Here is a 22,989-nt window from a genome sequence, read left to right as displayed (position 1 = left end):
ATGATTTCTAAGGAGGTCGACCTTTCTGTTAAAGAGTAAGATCCTTTTTTTAAACATAAAAACATCTGCGAAATTGAAAAAAAACCCACCAGACTCCATGTAAAATACACATAATTCAAAATCGACAGAAACTAAATAAAACTATGACAAGCTGTTTTGGTTCATCTTTCCACTTTTCCAACCATCACAACTTTAGTTTTGGTTAAAATGAACACATAATTTACCGATTAACGTGAAAATGTGTTGGCTCTATACACGCTAAAAGTATTTCTTTTTTAAATAGAGTCTGGTGGGTTTAGCGCCAGCGACTTCAGAGCTGTTTCTGTTTAAATATAAAGGTCTCAATGAGGTTTTAAAGGTCTATCTCTGAAGGGATCCTTTCCATAATGGTGTCAGACACTTAATCTGAGCCTGTCAGTGGCAAAACAAGCACTTTTGTGAAGGTAAAAACCAGCTGGACAATTGCCCTATTAACTTACATAGCTTGTTTCGGTGCTGCCGACTGCAGCGATCTTGCTTAACACTGGACCAATGTCAAAGATTGTTGTTCCCATCAGTCACTTAGACACAAAAACATAGGGAAATAGGGTACAGGTTAAGGGGAAATTTCACAGTTCAAGGGGTTTTCACTGTTTTTAAGTTCAATGAAGGCAACAAATTTCCAAATGTCAATGAATAATCGTGTTAAATAATTGTGATTTCGATATTGACTAAAATAATTTTTTACAATATATTTTTTTAAATGATTATCATTTTTTTGAGTGTGGTGTTGATGGATGTCAACAATTTATTTTTATTTATTGAGTTGATATTTCAATATTGATTCAGCTTACTACAATGTGCTACGTTGACAAGTAGCTCATGCTCATACTCATGCTTGGTGGCTAAGCCATATGGTAACGTTTTAAGGTTACAACATTCAAAACACTCATAGATATTTTTTGTGTGATTGTTTTGACCACAGTTAACAGCGCTGGGCTAACCCAAGATTAAATTTGCTTTGTAACATTACATAGTTACAGTTACAGGTAGTTAACTAATACAATGCTAAGTTAGCCAGCTACACACCCTGGTCCAACTGCCTCACTCCCTGGCGCTAAGAGACTTCAGTTAACATCGGTGAGGCATTTTAACGCTGCAGAAACCTCTGGGATTTCAACAGAATGAAAGCTGACGAGGGCTCTTATCGTTAAAGGACAATTCCGGCGCAAAACGAACCTAGGGGTTATTAACAGATGTGTACCCACTCTGTCGCTCTCTCTGACATGCTTTCATGCTAATCGAATGAGTTTGGAGCTTGAAAGACGCTAGTGCGGACCGCTGATTAGCTTACAACGCTAGTATTCGGGTCACAGGGAATGTAAAAACAAATCGCTATTTATACCACTAAAAAGGCTCAAAATATCACCAAACTTCAACAGTAGCATAATGAGGGTCCCAACATGTTAACCGAAGCATTGAGAACTTTGTAAGTGTACAGACAGTTTATTGAGCGAAGAGCTGCGGGAGGTCCGTGAAAGGGCTACGAGAGAGAGAGAGCTACCGGTAGTCAATGCCGCAACACAGCCTCGTACTTCGGGAAACTGGTGGTGTACCTGCAGACATTGTGAAGCTATGGCCACCGAACAGGAGTGTCTGTGTTGCAAGGAGTAGGACCTGTTGCGTCGCGATGCCCAAGAGACATAGTGTTTTGTACAGTCTGAAGATTTCCCCTCTCTGATGAACAGGGCTGTACTTGAAACTTTTTCAGTGACCCAGACCGGAGGGACCAGATGGACAGTTATCCACTGAGTAAGCTAACACTAGACAAGTTATGCAGAGTGCGATTATTTCAGATATATTGAGCAAATTGCTTTTGATTTTAGTTTGCATCGCCAGCTGTAAGTCATGACTGGTTTCCAAGACGGCGGCGGCATGTAAACATGAACGCAAGTGTCTTTATAATTTATCTTTTCAATAAACTGTCTGTACACTTACAAAGTTCTCAATGCTTCGGTTAACATTTAGGGACCCTCATTATGCTACCGTTGAAGTGTGGTGATATTTTGAGCAATTTTAGTGGTATAAATAGCGATTTGTTTTTACGTTCCCTGTGCCCCAAATACTAGTGTTGTAAGCTAATCAGCGGTCCGCGCTAGCGTCTTTCAAGCTACAAACTCATTAAATTAGCATGAAAACATGTCCCAGAGAGTGACAGAGTGGGTACACATCTGTTAATAACCCCTATGTTCGTTTTTCGCCGGAATTGTCCTTTAAGTGAGTAACATTAGCTTCTCTGTTTCACTGTTTGCTGTTTTCTGTTTTCAACAGGTCAGTTTAACCTTGTCCGTTTGCTACTGTTTGTGATGGCTGCTCCCAACTGTAGCGACAGTTTGCTAATCTACAACCTAACATGGGCTAACATCGACTCTGCCATATATCGTTTAGTCAGCAGAGACACTAACAGAAGGGGTTGCTATGGCAATGCACGTCCATAAATCTGGGGGGCAGAGATTCGTAAAGTGGTGGTTGTATTTGTTTGGCAGTTGAGTTCAAATATCAACAATCTTCTGGCAACATCGCTTACTGCACCTTTAACTTTACATTCAAGTTTCTTCAAGTTAATTTGTGGCCACTCAACTAGCTTGCCTCGCCTTGTTTTTCCTTCTTGTCTACCCTGTGCTGCTCTTATTTGGAAATAAGTGGACTTACTCATACAGACAGGCAAATTGTCCTAAAGTGGGAAATTTTTTGCATTTCAGAATTCTGTGACATATTGCAATGTGAAACCAATACATTAAATCCACATCCAATACCATTTAAAAAAAACCAGGATGTGCCCAAATCAAATCAAAAGAGAAATGCAGATTTGATCAGAATGATATTAGTGCTCTTAGCAAAAGTTGTCTGAGAAAATCTTCCTAATGTGGGACACTTGTGTCCCTAATCTGGGACACATGAAAAGTCTATGATAAAAGGCCCAAATCACCTTGATTCATGTAGTAAAAAAATAATTAAGTTTGTTAGTAATTCTCTAGGTTATGGATGGGTGAAACATAGATAATTAAACATCATCAGACATGGTGTCCACTTATCTTGGTGAAAGTGGCCATTGCCTTTCATCCTGATCTGGAGAGTTGATTTAGGGACGTTTTGGCCCGGCCAACAGTTTTCCCTGAGGGATGATCTGCCGATACTCCTCTATGGCTCCTTTCATCCTGTCCTGCCTCCTCTGATTCAGTTTCTTTCTCTTATCCTTTCCCTAATTCATCCTCTCACTTTGCATCAACAATCTTTCCCTGTCTTTCTCCCCTTTGCCATTGTGATCTGAAATACATTTCATTGAATCAATCATTGGATGCATAAAATAACGTGGAATGGCTTTATTTACACACACACACACACACACACACACACACACACACACACACACACACACACACACACACACACACACACATGCACACAACCTCAAAAAGCCTTCAAACCGCCATCCCCCAAAGACTAAAACTTTCCGATGGCTTTAAACATCTGTAGTAACAGCATTCTTATATAGCATAACAACAATAAAAACCTGTTAATAACAATGTTTTTACCCTTTTGACTGACTTTACCACTGTCCCACATTAGGCTAATCATATTGTTTTCGAAACCACATTTCCTAAAGTAGGACACTAGGAATGTTTTATAAAAATATTAAATATATAGTTTATACATACAAAGTTTTACTATTTTTTGATGGACAAACATTTCATACGACATAAGGCCAACAAATAGCAGGACTGTTTTGTTAAAAATTAATTTTTATAGGGGCGCCTGGATAGCTCACCTGGTAGAGCTTGTGCCCCATGTGCAAAGGCTCAGTCCTTGTCGCTGTGGCCCTTTGCTGCATGTCATTCCCCCCTCTCTCTCCCCTTTCACATCTTCAGCTGTCCTATATAATAAAGGCCTAAAATGCCCAAATAATAATAATCAAAAAATAAATAAATGAATGTATAGTCCTTAATATCAAGTTTGTCAAAACTCTATGTCACTGGTCTTTGACTGGTCTTCACACAAGGTGCTTCCTGTTTGATAATTGCTGCACCCTCATATATGACTGGACATTTTATAAGTCATGTGATTTTGATAACATGACACCACAGTTTTGGCTAACGTGTTTATGGGGGACCTCCAAACACTAGATCTTAAGTGTCCCACATTAGGCAGTGTCCCACTTTAGGACAATTCACGTCATATATATATATATATATATATATATATATATATATATATATATATATATATATATATATATATATATATATATATAAACCAAAAACAAAACTCTACAGCATACATTAAAAAGTTGCTCAGCAGCAGCTGTTCACACACACATTTTGGAGTGAGCGTCTGAAGTCAGCCCATGGAGATCTGAGGCTGCCACTTGCTTGAGTGTTTGACAGCTGTGAGTAAAAATGCTGAACCTGCTCCTTTGCTTTGCGTGAAATTCTTTTCTTAATCCAACAACATAAAGAACTGTGCCTGTCCGTCAGAAAACCATCAACAGGTGAGTCAGGGAGAATTATACCACAAAAGAAATTAGGAGAAGTAGAGACTTACATGGTTTCTTTACAGCTCTAATTACAGGCGAGGAAAGGATAATAACTGACTGTAACATCGCAATGATTTATCCATCAAGAGAGCCGCCTTTGCTGCAGGTCTTCCTGTCTCTCTCTACTTTTCTCTGTCACTATCTAAAAATAAAAAGCATAAAATGCCTAAAAAAAGAGAGAGCTGTATTATTGTCTTGAGCCATCGCTGTTTACTGCCGTGAGCATGTACTTGTTTTGTTCACGGTAGACCAGTCCAAAAACACCAGAGCTCACAGTGTAGCTTCTAATTTGACCATCTGGCAATACACTCAAAAGCAAACAGCCTACTGTAGCTTCATATTGTTGGTTTGGTGCACTGACACCAGTGGAGCCGAAACAAACGATAAAAGACTTAAGAAAAGTAGAAATATTAGAAATCATCAAAAATGGCTCCAGTAAAAGTAATTCAATATTGTAACATAACAAAATACTCAACTCTAACGAGCTGATCTGGGTGCTAAATCCTTAAGGACGTAAATCATTAACAGCACAGCAAGTACTTAAAATATTTAAATGTATTGTTTCATCAGAGTGAATAAGAAGATTAGGAGACAGTTTAACAGGCCAGAAAGTGGCAAAAACCAAGCTTCCAAAAGATTTTCATTGTTGAGAGGAAGATGGAATTGAAGGCAGTCACGCAATTCCAATCACAGATACTCACACATTGCAGGCTGGAGATGTCAAAACACCACTGTGCAGCTTTTTCTCTGTCAAAGGACTGGCCATGTATATATCAAACTGCTAAGGGTAACATTTTGGAATAAAAGATAAGGGTAAAAACCACGAAATGTCTCAAATGCTCAAATCTTACTGTAAATGCTCTTAAACTATTATTATACTTTTTGTGATTTTCTCTTATTTACATGCTGTTATGAAGTCAGATGTCCATGTTAAATAAAGTTCCGAAACTTGAGTTGAATGTATGTAAAAATGCTCCCTGCAAGACAAAAGCCCAGGTTTTAGTCTGCTTTGAACGCTTTGTATGGAATGGGTTGTTTTTACTTTCCCAACTTGTCATGGATGTCTAATAAGTGGATAGATAGATAGTTAGATAGATAGATAGTTAGATAGATAGATAGATAGATAGATAGATAGATAGATAGATAGATAGATAGATAGATAGATAGATAGATAGATAGATAGATTTGTATTGATCCCAAAATGGGAAATTACGGTGCTCCAGCAGCAAAACACAGACACACAGCACCCATACAGAATCTACATGAAATAATAAATAGGATAGAATACAAGAACCAATATTTAAAAAATGAAGATAAAAAATACAAAGTGGAGAATGTACAAATGTATATACAAGTTGGGAATAAAAATTTACAACTACTTAAATATTATTAAAGTAACTGAAACCTATGTTTGTGCAAGTTGCACTACAGTATAGTGCAGTATTGTGATGTATATGAGTCTTATCTAACAGTGATGAAGTCTTACAAAGTTTTAGCGGTCATTGCAACATCGAAGCTGTCATAGCCTCTAAGAGAAGGTGCTCCTCTATTGTACCAGTGTGGGGTGGAGAGGTTGGTCAGGGTTATCCATGATAGATAACAGTTTGTTCTCCGACACAGCCTCAAGTGTCTCCTGTTTGCAGCTATTAACGGAGCCAGCCTTCCTGATCAGTTTGTTTAGTCTGTTTGTGTCACTGGCTCTGGTGCTGCCCCAGCAGATGGGTGGGGGGAACAGAGTGCTGGCCACAACAGACTGGTAGAACATCTCCAACATTCTGCTGCACACGTTGAAGGATCTCAGCTTCCTCAGAAAATAGAGTCTGCTCGTCCCCTTCTTGTAAACAACAGTGCTGTTGATTTTCCAGTTCAGCCTGTTGCTTCTGCATCTTGCATCTTCAACCTCTGCTCTGGGCCGCAACTCCAAGTTCAGCATGATCTAGCACCATTTTAATTGACTTTCTTGAATCCTGGGTTGGCATCAAGGACACCTCACTTTTGATTCTTATTATTATTATTATTATTATTATTATGTTTTATTCTTACCTTTTAGAAAGAACCTCCTCAGTCACCATAGGTAATTACTAGGGCTATCAGCGCTAACGCGTTAATCGTGATGCGATTAAGGGTCGACGCGACGCGATTCATTTTTTTTAATCGCATTAATTGCATGCCGGCATTTATTAATTTATTTTACACTTCACTTGGCTTTGCGTCGTGCCTAATAGGCTACTATTTTCACCCTTTGCAGCACTGTTACTTATCATCAAGCTGCCACTTCCTCGTAACACATCCTGCTGCTGCAGGGTGCAGGCCTGGCTCCAGGCATGATGGAGAAAGACAGCAGCAATGGAATCCTGAATGCGCTTTTTATTTTCCAAAACTCCCGGATGGCTCGTAGACAAGTCGAAAGCCATATGCACATTGTGTGAAGCCGAATTAAAATATCACCGAAGCACGTCAAGCTTGAGCTACCACCTACGGAGCTAAGCATAGTAGTACAGTTAACGTGATGCTAACCACCGGCCCTCGGAGAGATGAATGTTCGGAAATAAGAGGTTGCTGTGGCCTGCCGTATAGGTTAGTTTGACCAGCGGGCAGCAGCGATGATTGGAGCGGGCACCAGCGGTGGCTGGAGCGGGCTGCAGCGGTGGCCGGAGTGGGCAGCAGCGGTGGTTGGAGCGGGCAGCAGCGGTGACCGGAGCAGGCAGCAGCGGTGGTCGGGTCGGGCAGCAGCAGCTGCGGCGGCCGGAGCGAGCAGCTGCAGCGGCCAGAGCGGGCAGCGGCCGGAGCGGGCAGCGGCCGGAGCGGGCGATCACGGGGGGACATCCTCAGCGGTGAAACGCCAATGGGGGCTGGAGTATAGCCTAGCTAGGTGGAAAGCTAACGCTAGCTGGCCACCTGTTCCATCAATCCTGCTTGCAAGTGTCCGCTCATTAGACAAAAACTGGACTACGTCCAACTTCAACGAAACTCCCAACGCGAGTTCAGAGATTGCTGTGTTTTTGTTGTTGTGGAAACAACAGTGTATCGGACTATCCAGCCTGTTTCTCTGTCGCCGGGTAAGAGCGGAGATGGGCTGCGTTAATACGGACTTGTGCAGAAATGAGCTGCTCATTAACCGGTGACCACTGGACGTCAGTGAGTAATCAACATTATTTAGGAGTTACTAAACACTATATTGACTCTAGTAAGGATAGGGATTTTTAGTTTTTAGGTACTTGGAGGAATTGTGCAATAATGACAGATTCACACATTTTTCTTTTGTTTACAGTAAATAAATAATTACAAATCTTAAAATCAAGTTAATAAAGTAACTTTCTTTGCATTCATTTTTTCCCAATCAAGATACACTGGTAAAAAATGCTTTTGATTGTTAATATGTACTTAAAAACTGTTCTGAAATGCAAAATAATAGAATTTTAATCATGTGATAAAATATGCGATTAATCGCGATTAACTATAGAACTTCAGCGATTAATCGTGATTAAAAAAAATTAATCGTTTGACAGCCCTAGTAATTACTCATCCTCTACCACTCACATTACCTGTGGTGTTCCACAAGATACAATTTTAGGCCCGATATTAATATTATATTAATATCTACATGCTGCCACTTGGCCAAACCGTCAGTATGACGTCTCTTTTTACTACGCAGACAACACACAACAGATATACCTTCCTCCAAGACCTGATGACCCAGAAAGCCTAGCTGGAGTTTTAGATGTCAACTGTTGGATGGCGCAAAACTTTCTTCAACTTAATAACTCAGAATCCAAAATAATGCTGTCCTGTCTGCCAATGTGAAGCTCACTGCCAGAAGTTTGGGGGTAGTATTTGATTCAGATCTAACCTTTCAACCACACATCAAAACGTTTCCTTAAAATAAGAACTATCCTCAGAATCAAACACATGCTTTTAAACTCTAACCTGGTAAAAGTCACTCATGCTTTATCTTCTCACGACTTGACTACTGTAACTCCCTCCTTTCTGTCATTAACCAAAGGTCATTCTCTCGCCTCCAACTAGTTCAGAATGCAGCAGTTTGTCTTCTCACTAGTTTTAACAGACATCACTTCACCCAATTCCTGGCTCTGGCTTCTCTCCATTGGCTCCCTGTTTGATTTAGAATTGATTTTAAGATTTCAGATCTACATATCTATCAGATCTACAAGCTACATAGTGGAGATGCTGACCCCATATGAGCCAGTTGGCAGCCTTAGATCCTCAGGTGGGGCCATTTTGGCCGTTCCAAAGTCGGACTTGAATCTAACGGTGACCGTGTTTTGCCATCAGGGCCCCTCAACTTTGTTACAACCTGCCTGAGGAAGAATCAGTAAACTCTATTACTTATATGTAAATGCTTCTTAAAACCCATTTTTATAGATTTGCTTTCATGTGAAGTCTCTTTTATTGCTCTTTTTATTGCTCTTTATGTATACATATTTATTTATATACGTATAGATTTTTTTGCTTTTACCCTTTTTATTTGCATATTTTAATTTGTCACATTTTTATTGTTTTTCATTTTGTCTTTCTTCTATGTGTTGCATCTTTTGTCTTCTTGTTTTTACTCACCCAAATTTTGTCTTTCTATTGTTTGGCCCTAGTGTTTAGCTCTCTGTTGTTATATCGACCTCTGGATATCCTGCTTTTGGCTTGCTTTGTTTGTCAAAGCACTTTGTAAACTCTGTTTTTAAAGACAGTATATGAAGAAAGTTTTTAGATGCCTGCTAAGATCACAAAAATGTATTAATTATTCGAAATCGGTGAACAATGGAACACATCTCTCTCTATTAAACATGCAGTGTATTTACAATCAAAGTCATGCATTCTTGGTCACCCATTCTAAGGCAAAAAGCAAAAAGGAAAGAAAGAAAGAAAGAAAGAAAGAAAGAAAGAAAGAAAGAAAGAAAGAAAGAAAGAAAGAAAGAAAGGCTTTGCAACATTAAGATTTGAAATTGGAAGTCTGAGCAGTGCTGTATTTGTGTTCAGGCAAAATGTGTTTCTGCAAGTACACTGTGGTGAAGCTTGAGTGAAATGGAGAGGAAATGAACTGATGGAACTGTCACAACAAAATAAATCCATCTTAACAACACATTTGCTAATGTGCTGCAGCCTGCGTAGTGCTTATATTTTTCACACAGTATGCACATAACCATTTACATATTTCTTACTTAATGTGTCTGACTATGAGGACTGTCTCTATATCCACTATCATCCTTATTTGCTTTTATCATTAGTCTTTGATGTATTATTTTGCTGTTTCGCTTTGAATGTCCCAGTTTCCAGATAACAGATGATTCAATTTAATTCCAAAGCAAATCAGTGTATGACCATTTCTGCAAGTTTCTCAAACCAACCATCCAACATTCATATGTTGTGTGTGGCTGTTCAAAACAACTATAAACACTTTAGAGTTCTTGCATGGTCAGACAAAAGGTTGGGCAAACTAATTGTGTTGGAGCATTGGTTCTGTTGGTCACTGTTGCTGTGTTTCTGCACTGCCACACACTCTCATCCCAACTCGTCACATACTCAAGCTTTGCCATTTGCGTCACTTATCACTGCACTGGGTACACCTCAGGGATAATAAAACCTGAATATAGCATTCAAGGCGGAGCCCTTTATTCCTATGAGAGTTGCTCAGTGGCGCATGAGGCCAAAAAAGTTTAATTTCCATGTATAATATACCCCGGATGATCAGCACTACTTCCCCACCACAGGGCCCATAGAGCAGGCGCACTAGAGACCTCTGCCGGCCGAGCCCACTACTTCCTGTTTAGTACTCTGCTAACTTAAAGGTCCAATATGTAATATATGTACTGTAATAAATCCAAAAATGACACCAATGCCTCATCAGATATTAAGGAAACATGTTAAGCTGAAATACTATCTTTTCTGACAACAATGCTAATGTCAGTATTTTTTCTTTTTGAAATTTACATTCCGTGACGGAATTTATGTTTATGTTTTGGCCTATGTGTTGTTATCAACTGCCCAGTTTGACAGCCAGGCCAGGTTGCCAGATATACCTGTAGAAACGTAGTTTTATTCAGCACGCTACTGCTGTAGTACAGCCATGGACGCAGCATACAAACGAACGGGGTCAACAGAGATGGCTTCTACACAACCTAAAAAATCTCGCCATGTTTCTAAACAGTTGCATGACCAGAGGCGTAATAAAACACGGGTAAATATTGGAGATGCATTTGAAAGATGGAGACAGCTTAGAGACCAAAAGGACTTTAAGACCGATACCGAGTTGGCTAATTTCCTTCTGAACAGGTAAGCATCTAGCTTCACTTTTAACGTATACCAACGTTAGTTGGGTATTGCATTTTAAGTAATTTAAACATTCGAGTACTCTCGTTAAATTAATATAGAGTAACGTTACTCGCGTTAGTTACTGGCAAAACATTGACACACACAGCCGGTGAAGTTATACCGATTGGTGCTGGCTAACGCCGCCATGCTAACACACGCTAACTGCTAACTTTACTGACCAGAGGAGCAGCCGGGGGGCGGGCTACATCGGTTGACTTTCTCGGCAACAACCACCATGACAGGTACGTTGTTACGTTGCACTTACATTTTAAGACTCGTCTTCACTGGTCATGATTGTCTTCTTCTTAGTTAGGTTTAGGGAAAGATTGTGATTGGGGTTAAAAGAAGTACATTTGTAACATAACTAAAATGATGCAAAAGACACAAACCACCAATGGGTTAACAGTTGAAAGCCTGGTGCATCTCATACATAAGCTCAAGGGTGTATATCGGTATCAAACCAGTTTGGTGTCTTGAAAGCATTGCGAGGCGACGATGGAAGAATTACCACATCAAAATGATTTGTTCTTTCTCTCGCAAGGTCTTAGCTTTGCTCCATGATACATGGTTATTGGCAAACCAACCCTTTATTACCAGGTTATTTATAATTCCTTATCCGTTACCAATAGAATATCACACACATGAGCATAGCTATGGGTACTGTAGCTAAAAGAATTTGTGTGAAGGCTGCAGGGCTATGGCTTCAGCATCACGCCATGCTGCATTCAGTGTCTCAGGGACTGACATAATGTACAGTGATGAGTCACACACAATGTAACCAGTCAGGATAAAGTGATAAAGGCAACAGAGAGCTGACTGCAGAGCAGAGAGAAGTTCAGTGGTCTGCTAAAGGTAGTGCTATCTTATCACTGACTCAGTCGCATGTATAACAGACTACACTTTAGAGCAGTGGTTCTCAAACTTTTTACACCACGTACCACTTCAGCAAATATTAGGCTCTCTAAGTACCACCATTTTGGCCCACGTCAAAATAGAGTAGCATAAGTCTTGCTTTGCCAGACCTTCTTCCACAGTGCTGCGGAGGAGAGTCTGGCGAGTCCCCACAGCAATTCAGGATGGGAGAAAAACGTGCTCTGGTTTATTGGCATTTCTTCAAACCAATCATCATAAGTACACACAGAGATACACTAGTAAGAGCTAATGAGGTTTAACCATGTATCCAGCTAATCTAAATAGCTCATGTTACTGTATTGCGTGAACAATTAACTTCATTTAACATTGTATGTGGCGTTTTCTTTTGTGGGTCACCAAAACAAGTTCCTTCCCGAGACTACATTGTAGTGCCACCGTCCCTGCGCCCGGAGCTTAGCGCCGCCCAAGACGATTGTGATTGGTTTAAAGAAATGCATACAACGCAGAGTGTTTTTTCTCCTATACCAGAATGTATGTGTGGTGTAGCCAGACCTTACTCCACAGCATGGTGGAGATAGAGCTGGCAATGCGAGACCACAGACAGACAGACAGACAGACATATAAACACCTGGCAAAGTACTCAAATCCTCTTCTATGGTAGTTCCCGCCAAAGTAGCTTTCTCCAGAACCACAGCTTGCCATGCTAACACACACACACACACACACACACACACACACACACTGTCACGACTGGTAAAGATAAAAAGAAACATGTCCGTAACTGACCTGCTTGGATGCTGGGGAGCAGCAGAACTGCCAGAAACATGGTGGCACATGTCTTCATCTCTCTCAGCCCGCTGCGGACCAACATCTCACCTGAGACCTTCAAAGGTTGCTTCAGACCTCCCAATGGGCGTCAGACGGGATTCCACGGTGGGTATGCCGAGTTCACAGTGGGAGGCCACCAAAGGCACCTAGGAAATCACATTGAAATGCAGAAGGCTCAGCAAGACATGTACAAATAGGGGACTCCCTGGAGTATAGCATGGTAGGAGGACTGTCACATTACTAGTCTTTCAATACACCAGCTTTAATTGACAGCAGAAACTTTGAGCTATTTTTCTATGGACACAGTGCAGATGGTGAACAGTGTTGCCTTGAACCTAGGACTGCAACTAATGATTACTTTCATTGTCGATTAATCTGCTGATTATTTTCTTGATTCGTCGATTAATCATTTATAAAATGTCAGAAAATTGTGAAAAATGTCCATCCCAGTTTCTTAAAGTCCAAGGTGATGTCTTTAAATGTCCAAAACCCAAAGATATTCAGTTTAATATTATATAAAGCAGAAAACAGCAGGAAATATCCATATTTGAGAGACATTTTCGGCCATTTTTGCATGAAAATTGAACGATTAATCAATTATCAAAATAGTTGGCGATTATTTTTCTATGGACCGATTAGTCGACTAATGGTTAAAGCTCTACTTGAGTCCTGCTCTGATTTTACCCCTCGCTGCTGAAAGTTCTCAAAGTTCAGTCAGTTACAGTCTTTGGTCATAACCAAGTCAAGTTAGCTTTTCTTTAACTTTATTTCCCAGTCTCTTAGCATACTGGAGAGGCAGCTCTGTTGTCAGTCACTGTTCTGCACAACTAAGGTTAATCTTCCATAGTTGGTCTTTGCCATGTACAGTAACAACAGATCATGGTCATCCTAGATGTGTACCCACTGTATATGCACTAATGTGTGGAAAGGTATTACACTTTCATATTTAGCTTGTAACACTGAACATGAGTATTTCCTTTGTAAAGTTATTTTATTTTGAGTTGTAACCACAACTTTAGCAAAAGATGTTAACAGCATCACTCGCTGTGTTTCCATCCACACATTTCAAGTGAATTAAGTGATATCAAATGACAAATGCCTTATGGAAACAGTAAAATTTGATTGAATTTTATGAATATGGACACAAAGTTTGTACGTTCAATCTCATCAGATTTTCTTGTAATCGGTAAACGGCTTATGTGATAAATGTTGATGGAAAACGTTATTTGCCAAATAAATAATGAATTGCTATTACCTTTTAGGTCATTGTATGTCTCTGTAGGGATCATTTCCATAATGTTGTCAGACACTTACAAATCTAAGCCTGTCAGTGGCACAAACAGCACTTTTAGTGGACGGAAATTGAAGGTGCACAATTGCCTTCTAAATTTACATTACAACTTGTTTCACTGCTGTCGACTGCAGTGGTCATGCTTAATACTGGACCAATTTCAAAGATTGTTGTTCCCATTAGTTGCATAGACACAAAAACATAGGAAAATAGGGTCCAGGTTGAAAAATCAAAGTTACCCTTTAATGAGCCAGACACAACCTTACACAGTATCTTTCATTCAGTTTGTTTGCTCGACGTTATGCTGCTAATGCTGCCTGTCCTTCTACTCTTTAAGTCTTGCCGGCACACATTCATCTCTGTCTAGATGTCTATTAATGCAAGTGTGTGCATATGCTCTGCAGTAGATCTGGATGTGTGTGTATACATATGTATGTGCACACACGTAAAATTTGATTGAATTTCATGAATATGGACACAAAATTTGTACGTTGGATCTTATCGGATTTTCTCATAATCGGTAAACGTGATAAATGTGATAAACACTGATGAAAACATTATTTACCAAATAAATAATGAATTGCGAATATGTTTTAGATCATTTTTTGGTTGTAACCAGCCATAAAACAAAGAAGAAGAAGTCTTAGGTCATTTCCACCACGTATTTCCGCTTTCTTTGCAGACATGGTGGGTGTCAACAAAGACGGATATAAGTGGACAGACGAGGAGACGAGAGCCTTTTTAAATTTAATTTACGAGCGAAAAATAAAGAGCTATTTTAGATAGCAAAAATCGTTGTTTGGCATTTACGTGCATCTGCATCATCATAGCCATGTTATAATAGCATTGTTGTTGTCTTATTAAAGCTTGACATGTCGCTATCAGCTGACACATAAGCATTGTTACAACTTGTCCAGTATTAATCATTTGTAGGTAGACGGCACGATCCATCTTGGCTAGCAAACTTTGTCCGCAAATGTTAGTTTGAATGTTGTGCGATTCGGTGCGAAAATGAATGAAAACGCCTTAAAACTGCCTCAAATCTAATCCATATACCAATTTGACCGCAAAACAGCATGTGATATCATTACGCACAGGTTTTTATTTGCTTTAAAGCCATTGGATGGAAACACCCTTTCACCGGCTTTATTCGCATGAATGTTTTTAGCAAACTTCAGTTAATTTGATTGTCAAGTGGATGGAAAAATAGCTAGTGTGAGCAGCAGTAAGATAACAGGATGAAGACTACTGAATGGATCTGACTCAACACGTAACACTAGGTGGTGTTGACTGCAGCCCTGCAGCCATGCACCAGGCTCTGAGGAGGTTGAAGCTTTTCCAAGGCTTCCCAAAACAACCACTACCAGTTGTCACACATGTCCTGTGCTACTTCGATAACACTTCTACACACTGCACTGTGCATAGGAAACACTGTGATCTTCAGACATTTTTGGACAAATAAACAAACAGAACAAGTGTACAGTATGTGCATCTGCAGTTTAACAAACACAACACATATACTCTACGTCACATTGTTCTCCATTGTCCAAAAGCTGAAGCCACCCTGAACTTGATCTCAGCACCCCTACAAAATAATTGCTGAAAAATAAAAAAGTCTGTCAATCTATTGTGAGCTTAGGAGTTCTGCTCTAGGAATATCACAGCATCATCATCAGTAAAATCATTCAGAAAAAGAGCCATTTTCATGAAAAAAGTGCTTGTCAGCCTTTAGTAAAAATTGCATAAAGTTATTGATACTGCATTTTGGAAATGTCTGCTTTTCCATATTCATTTGTAATACCATCTTACATTTGTAGCAATTAGGGGTGGGAATCACTGGAGGCCCCACGATATGGTATTATCACAATGTTAAAGTCTCACTGCCAAGTTGCAGCCGTTCTTCCTGACTGCAGCTCCATAAAAAAATAAAAATCTGTAAAGCATGCCATGCCATTTAGTAATTATTAATTACTCATTTAATGACTGAACAATGTTTACTGCAAATGAATTCAGCAAAAGGTAGCGGGAGAATCTGCCTTGTGAAGATTCTCCAACCATTGCATGACCTCCACAAAACAGGCCTAATCTTGATTATATTTAATTAGCTGCAATGTAGAGAGCTCAGTAAGATGCTGTGGGCATAAAGGAAACGCGATAATAATTAATCATCATTTTTTTATATTTTATCATGCAATTAGCTCACTGTTTGACTACTGCTGACAGAGTTAGTGTGAGTTTGTCTGTGCGCTCAGCTGTACTATGCCTGCATGTAGACACACTGTTCACATTAGTGCTGTCTTAAAGGCTCATTTAGTTTTTTTTTTAAGCTGGACCCTGGAAAATTGTTTGAATTGGTCCAATATTGACCAAGAACTGTAACCGACAGCTGCCAACCAGGCTGCAATGTAACATAGGACAGGGGTCTTCAACTATTTAAGGCCATGGACCCTTTAGCTAAAAGAGAGATGGAGTATGAACCGCCTACTACATGTTCAGTATGAAATTAATTTGCATTAAACTGGGCCGGATGGATGAAAATGAATGGCGGTGAATCCTTAAAGGTCTCATGGCATGAAAATTTCACTTTATGAGGTTTTTTAACATTAATATGAGTTCCCCCAGCCTACCTATGGTCCCCCAGTGGCTAGAAATGGCAATAGGTGTAAACCACACCCTGGGTATCCTGCTCTGCCTTTGAGAAAATGAAAGCTCAGATCGGCCAATCTGGAATCTTCCCTTTATGATGTCATAAGGGGAAAAGTTACCTCCCCTTTCTCTGCTTTTCCCGCCCATGAGAAAAAGAGAGACATCATGGCTTGCAAACAAGCGAAGCATGGCAGTTGGTCAAGGCCACACCCCCACCCTCCACCTTGCCCCGCCTCTCTCCTCCTCAATAGCATTTAAAGCTACAGACACAGAAATGGCACGTCCTAAGGAAAGCTCATTGTGGGACTGGCACTAGTGGCTGTAATTCTGCACGAAGGCTGAATTTCGGGAAAGAGACATACAGTATTAAGGGACCACTAAGGCCTATATAAAAGCATCCAAAAAGCAGCATGTAATAGGACCTTTAACTGTTAGGTTACCATAGTGGCTACCTTACCTATTGTAAGCTTATCTTCAATGTGTAAATTAAATGTTTTTTTGTTTTTTTTTCCGCAAATAGGCCAATTTATCTTCACTATGAAAATTTCAGACATATTTTAATTTTTGAAAAAAAGAAAGAAGAAAGAAACTTTGGCGACCCCATTGCATTAACTCTGAGGACCCCTTAGGAGTCATAGACCCCCTGTTGAATATTTCTGCTATTTAACAAATGTTCTGTCCACTTAAAGTTCTGTTTTTGCCACTGACAGGCTCAGATTATTATTTTAAGTGTCTGACAACATTATGGAAAATATCTCTACAGAGACAGATTTAAGGTTTTATTTCAACCAAACCAGAGTGGTGTTTGTTGGAACAGTGGAGAGACAAATCAAGACAGCTTTTGATAGTTTAAATTTTTTTCTGACGACTTTGAATGAAGTGTCTTTTACGATGATAAAATGGAGTCTGGTGGGTTTGCCGATAGCAATTTTTCAGTTTCATTAAAAATTCAATAAATGATGAATACATAAATGCACTGTTAAGTATAGAGAATAGATAATAATAGCAGTCATGTTAAACAAAAAGGATCTTACTCTTTAACAAAAAGGTCTATCTCTGTAGGGATCCTTTCCATAATGTTGTCAAACACAGTAGAATATTAATCTGAGCCTGTCAGCGGCAAAAAACAGAACTTTAAGTGGATGGAAATTGAAGGTGCGCAATTGCCCAATAACTTACATTGTAGCTTGTTTTGCCGCTGCTGACTGCAGCGTTCTTGCTTAATACTGGACCAATGTCAAAGATTGTTTTTCCCATCAGTCACTTAGACACAAAAACATAGGAAAATAAGGTTGAAAAAAACGAAGTTACCCTTAAATGAGCCAGACACAGCCTTACACAGTATCTTTCATTTAGTTTGTTTGCTCGACATTATGCTGCTAATGCTGCCTGTCCCTCGACTCTATAAGTCTTGCACACTTCCATCTCTGTCTAGATGTATGTTATCTATTAATGCAAGTGTGTGCATATGCTCCTGCAGCTGATCTGGCTGTGTGTATATATGTACATGTACAGTATGTGCACACTCACGGGTCACAGTTGTATAGTAATCACTGGTAAACATTTCTCCCAGGTAACCTCCTCTGCATATTAATATGAATCATATGATTATGTGGTCGATCAGCAGATTAATCCCTGAGCTGCATCGCCAACAAAAGAAAATGAAAGACTCAATTGTACTCTTGCTGGCAAAGTGTCTGTTTCAGCAAATATGTGAATTGTGGTTGTCGCAGTTACTGCAGAGTCAATAAATGAAATTGCCATATATAAATCACTGTGTTTATTTAATCTTCTTTCTAATCTTCGGTGGTGGAGAGCAGTTTGGGTCCTGCAGTAAGTCTCCAGGACAACAAAGAGTATTTTCACAATCATTTTTTTTTATCAATAATCCCATTTAGAGATTGTAGAAAGATTTTTGCTGTCTGGTTTTCAGTAGGGATGCACCGAATTCAGATTTTTGGGGTTCAGCCGAATACCGAATCCACTGGTTAAGATTCTGCCGAATCCGAAACCGAATACCGAATCCTACTCCCATCCTCAGTCCATTAACACAGTAAACACATTAATGAAGTAAACAACGTCCACAGCCTCTTAAATAGTTAAATGTAACAACTTAATGTTGAATTCACACACTCTTTTCACATCGTAGGAAAGCACATCGTTATTGCCAGATGAGTGACAATTTTGTTTGGTAAATTTCCGCTAACCAGTGTATGATGAAGGCATGTTGGGTGGGTGAAATTAGAAAGCTAACGTTAGCTAACGAGCAGCAACTGGCCGTTCAGTCGCCCCGCTCCCATTGAAGGGCGACTCATTTGCCGAGAGGCTGACAGCCCAGGAGAGGCACTGTCTGGTTAACACAAGTTTTTAGCTGTGACTGTCCTTCCTTTGCCGTACCTGAAGTTGCTGCATTTTGGCTACTGTCTGTAGATTCCTTCATGCACAACTCGTATTCTTTCGGATGTTAATACGCAAATATTTTAACAGCGGAAATGTTGTGTATTGTTTAGGATCCTTGCCACCACGAGACAAATCAGCATTGCAATCTGAACATGTAGCTTGACTTGAATCACCTTCTTTTGACTGAAAGTACTGCCAAACAACACTTTTTTTACTCACGAGTTCCATTTTCAATTTCTCACAGCCTACTGCATTGAACGGTCCACCTACGTAAACACCTTCCCGTAATAAATTGCGGCGTCATTACATCGACAAGCGTAATGCACGTAGTGCAAGTGTAGGGTTCGGTTCAGTGGAAAAAAATTCTAAGGTTCGGCAGAAACCAAACCCTGTCAAAATGCCCAATATTCGGCTGAAGAAACTGAAACTGAGACTGAGACGACTGTAGACGCCTGAGACCAGAGACTGTAAGTGGCAGCATTCTATAATTACTCTGCTCCACTTCGCTCCATAGAAAATATGGTGAATGCTGCCTTTCAGTTTCATTATGGGGTGTTAGCATGAGCATAATCCCTCAATGACTAGGAAAACTGTACGGCAATAACAGGGGGGTGGCTCTGTAAATTGTGATGGATGTTTATAACGGACAGTTTGGGTGATAATTTTATCGTCGACCTTCATTTTCTCTTCCAAATAAGTTTGTCTAACTGTGGGTTTGTTTCCCACCTGTGTGACTGTCTGACCACCCAAGTTGTAGTAAAACTGTAACACACTAGCTTACTGTTTATAATGTGAAAAACAAGATAAGAGGCATTCAAACATTCTTGTGCATCATTGTTTCTTCTATTGAAAACATGGCTGCCAACTACAAAATCTAAACAGACAAAAAAACGCTAATTTTCTCAGTTTCCTAATTAATTAATGAATGAAATAGGACACAGTTAGGATACTCATCCGTACTGTATGGCAACCAAACAGCAGCATCCTGCAAGGTGATGCTACAAGAAAAAGAACAAACTTCAGATATCCAATTTGTGTTGTGCCAACATGATGCCAATTGTCAGATTGGGTTTACTGATGTATGTAACTGCAACATGTGGATGTATGGGCTAATTGGATGGACTAATAGATAAATGGATGGGTTGTTTACTCCATTAATATTTCTAAGCTACATTAATATGTCCCTTGCTCACTACGTTATAGTATCTTTGCAGTATTCAATCGCAAACCTGATCTTTATGTCACAGCTGCTACTTTCAGCATATCAGTTTACATAGAGACATGCCTCTCTGGAAATAGCCATTAGTACTGCACAAGCCTATAGAAGGAAACAATGGAAGACCCCATGGGAAGCACTCTAGCAGCGAAACATCTTTGAAATGCATCATCAAGCAGTTGGATTACACGTGTTTGTGTCAAATGCAGTGGAAAAAAATTAGATTGGATTAAGTTCATACGAACAAATGAATACAGTTTTGCTTACTACAGAGCAGAACTGTATTAATCAAAGTATGTTGTTGACATGGGCTCAACCTTACTCATATTACTGCCTTAATTACATTGTCACTGGATTACTGGTGTGCATTTTAACATAGCCATTGATGTTCCCTGCATGAGAGAAATGTGTTCCCCCACTAGGAGGGGATTTCATAAAGGATTCATGACAAGAATCAGCACATTCCCATTAAAGCAGGGCGGAAGGAAAGGAGCTGTGTAGCTTTGGGTGGTGGATGATCAGATGCATTTAACTTCAACACTAACAGGTTCCATTCCAAACTCATGCCAAGAGCTTTTCAGCTGGGAAGAATGTTTTTGATTTAAGCCAAAGTTTTTTTCTGTATTTATCAATGACAAAAAGCCCTCCTTTACCACACTGTTTGAATTGCCCATACCTGACCTTTTCATGAGGTGAATGCTGAGTCTGTATGGTGGAGACGAGTGCAAATGACACTAGAGTTTCCAAATACTCATGTTCAAAAAGAATGTTAAGTGTTTCATCTGCCGATCAAATGCATTCTCGCAGATCACACAAACGTGAACAAAGGCAGGAGCCACTTAAGGGAGGCATTCATGCATTATTGATAAAAACTGGTTCTGTCTTGACTTTCTTAAAGGCCCCATGAAGTGAAAAATGCCCAGGGTAAATCCTCTTTCCCTATGTTAATTGTCATTCATTTATCTCTTGTTCTATGCTAAATATATGTTTAAAATTGATTATTTTCCCATCATAATCACTGTCTGTTCTCTTCATGTGAAATGGTTTTAAATGTTTGATGACTCATCCTGCACTCGTGGCCGTTTACAAATTTTATGTCCAATGAAAATGTTTTATCAAGTATTTATGTCCCTCGCCCATTACCATTAACCAAATATACGCTGCAGGAATAGCTTGCTACCTTTCTCTGTTAGAAAGAGGGGTTCCTTAATTGTACACTGTCAGTGCAACCCGTTCTTGTCCTGTATGTCGCTAAAATGTGCATTTTGTAACTCCACCCACTATCTTTTCCTAACCCTAACTAAGTGGTGTTGCCCTGCACGTTGAAAACTGACGCTAAATCGGTCTGGACCCAGAGCATCAAAAAGTGAGTCCCGATCAAGCTCAAATTAGTTGAAAGCCCCACTGCATCTGACTGAGACACTAAAGGAGACTTTTTGCGTCACCAGCAAACACCAAAGACACTTGACCAAGCATCGCTACATCAGTACTACAGATTTGTTGATTGGTGGTTATGACAGCGTTGACACACAGGCAGACAGACACAGACAGACTATTCCAGACACACGCTGTCGCAGCTGCTAACAATGTGGCTGAGGTCTAATTCAATCGAGGAAAACTTTGCTGATGTTACTGGCTCTGTGCCAAAGCAGCATTGGCATGCTACACGCTACATGCAGATAAACGTTGCTGCTGCTGGTTGACGGCGGCAGAGTGAGCTGGCGGAATGGACGGAGGCGCAATAAATCTGCATGTAACGTTACTGCCAGCGCCACAGTGAAAATCAGTTAAGTTTTCTTTCATCTTTATCCAACTCCTGATCTGACAGCAACAACAGGTGAGGGACGTTTGTGTGGAGCCAACGGTCCTCAGTACTGAGCTAAACTCTAAGCCTGCCCAATTTTTTAGCAATCCAATCAAATGCAAAGTATTTATTTTACCGCTCAAATATTCAATTTCACTAGGAAATAGATCACAGTACAGAAGCTAAAGACGCTCCAACTTCCGCTTCACTGGAAATTTAAATACTTACATTACCCGGTCTTCACTTCATAATCAACTAAGTATTCGCAAATCCAACTCTGCCTCTGGTCTTGCATCTTTTTAATCTGCCACAGCTCGCAACTGGAATGCTCTGCAAAAGATTCTTAAACTGGACAAACTCATTTCCATTTCATCCATCAAAACCTAAATCTCATCTTGTTCACCGACATATGCTGTTGCTTTTCCACATCATAATTTCCCAGCTAAACATAGTATGGTTTCGCCCTTTCTTACTCACCCATGTACATGTTAACTGTTGTCTGTGTTGTATTTTTAAATTCTACTTTATGTCATTTTACAATTGAATGCATGTCTAAAGTACATTATTTCCTAGCCCTCCTTTCCGTCCCCTAAGTGGCCGCCATTGTAAATAAGAACCTGTTTTTAACGACTTGCCTGTAAAAATAAAGGTGAAATGAAAAAAAAAAGTGTTTCTAAGCTAGTTCTAGTGCAGCATTGGTAGCCAGGCAGTAAGCCGTGCAGCCACGCTTGTGATTTCTCAGTAGGCCTGTTAACATGATCGTTGCAATGGCGCTGCGCTAAGCTAAATGCTAAAGAGGTAAAGGTGCCAGCACAGCAGTACCAGCAGACTTTCTCTTAAGACTTATGTCTGTGAGACAGTCAACTAGAAAGAAGGTTGTGTTTGTTTGTGAACCACATACAGAGTGTGTGTCTGGTGGTCTCCCTGTCTAAGGCCACATTGCTACTGCATATGAATTTTAAAATGAATTTTTTCTCTGTTTTGGCTTTCAATTTGGCAAACAACACAGCACTTTCACCCAGGAGACCGGGGTT

At 39.9% G+C, this 22,989-nt stretch overlaps 1 protein-coding gene across 3 annotated transcripts in view; it reads right to left on the bottom strand.

Annotated features, from left to right (window-relative positions):
• cemip (cell migration inducing hyaluronidase 1) overlaps nucleotides 1–22,989 on the bottom strand; it is a 269,100-nt gene that overhangs the window by 135,455 nt on the left and 110,656 nt on the right. For all 3 annotated transcript variants that reach the window (XM_078258989.1, XM_078258910.1, XM_078259067.1), the window contains one exon: nucleotides 12,557–12,744. In XM_078258989.1, the coding sequence (XP_078115115.1) occupies nucleotides 12,557–12,641 (85 nt within the window). In that variant the 5' untranslated portion in view covers nucleotides 12,642–12,744. The remainder of the gene's footprint in view (nucleotides 1–12,556; nucleotides 12,745–22,989) is intronic.

The sequence above is a fragment of the Sander vitreus genome, chromosome 1 (assembly GCF_031162955.1).
Source record: "Sander vitreus isolate 19-12246 chromosome 1, sanVit1, whole genome shotgun sequence".
NCBI classification, from domain to species: domain Eukaryota; kingdom Metazoa; phylum Chordata; class Actinopteri; order Perciformes; family Percidae; genus Sander; species Sander vitreus.
This window is presented reverse-complemented; position numbering and strand designations above follow the sequence as displayed.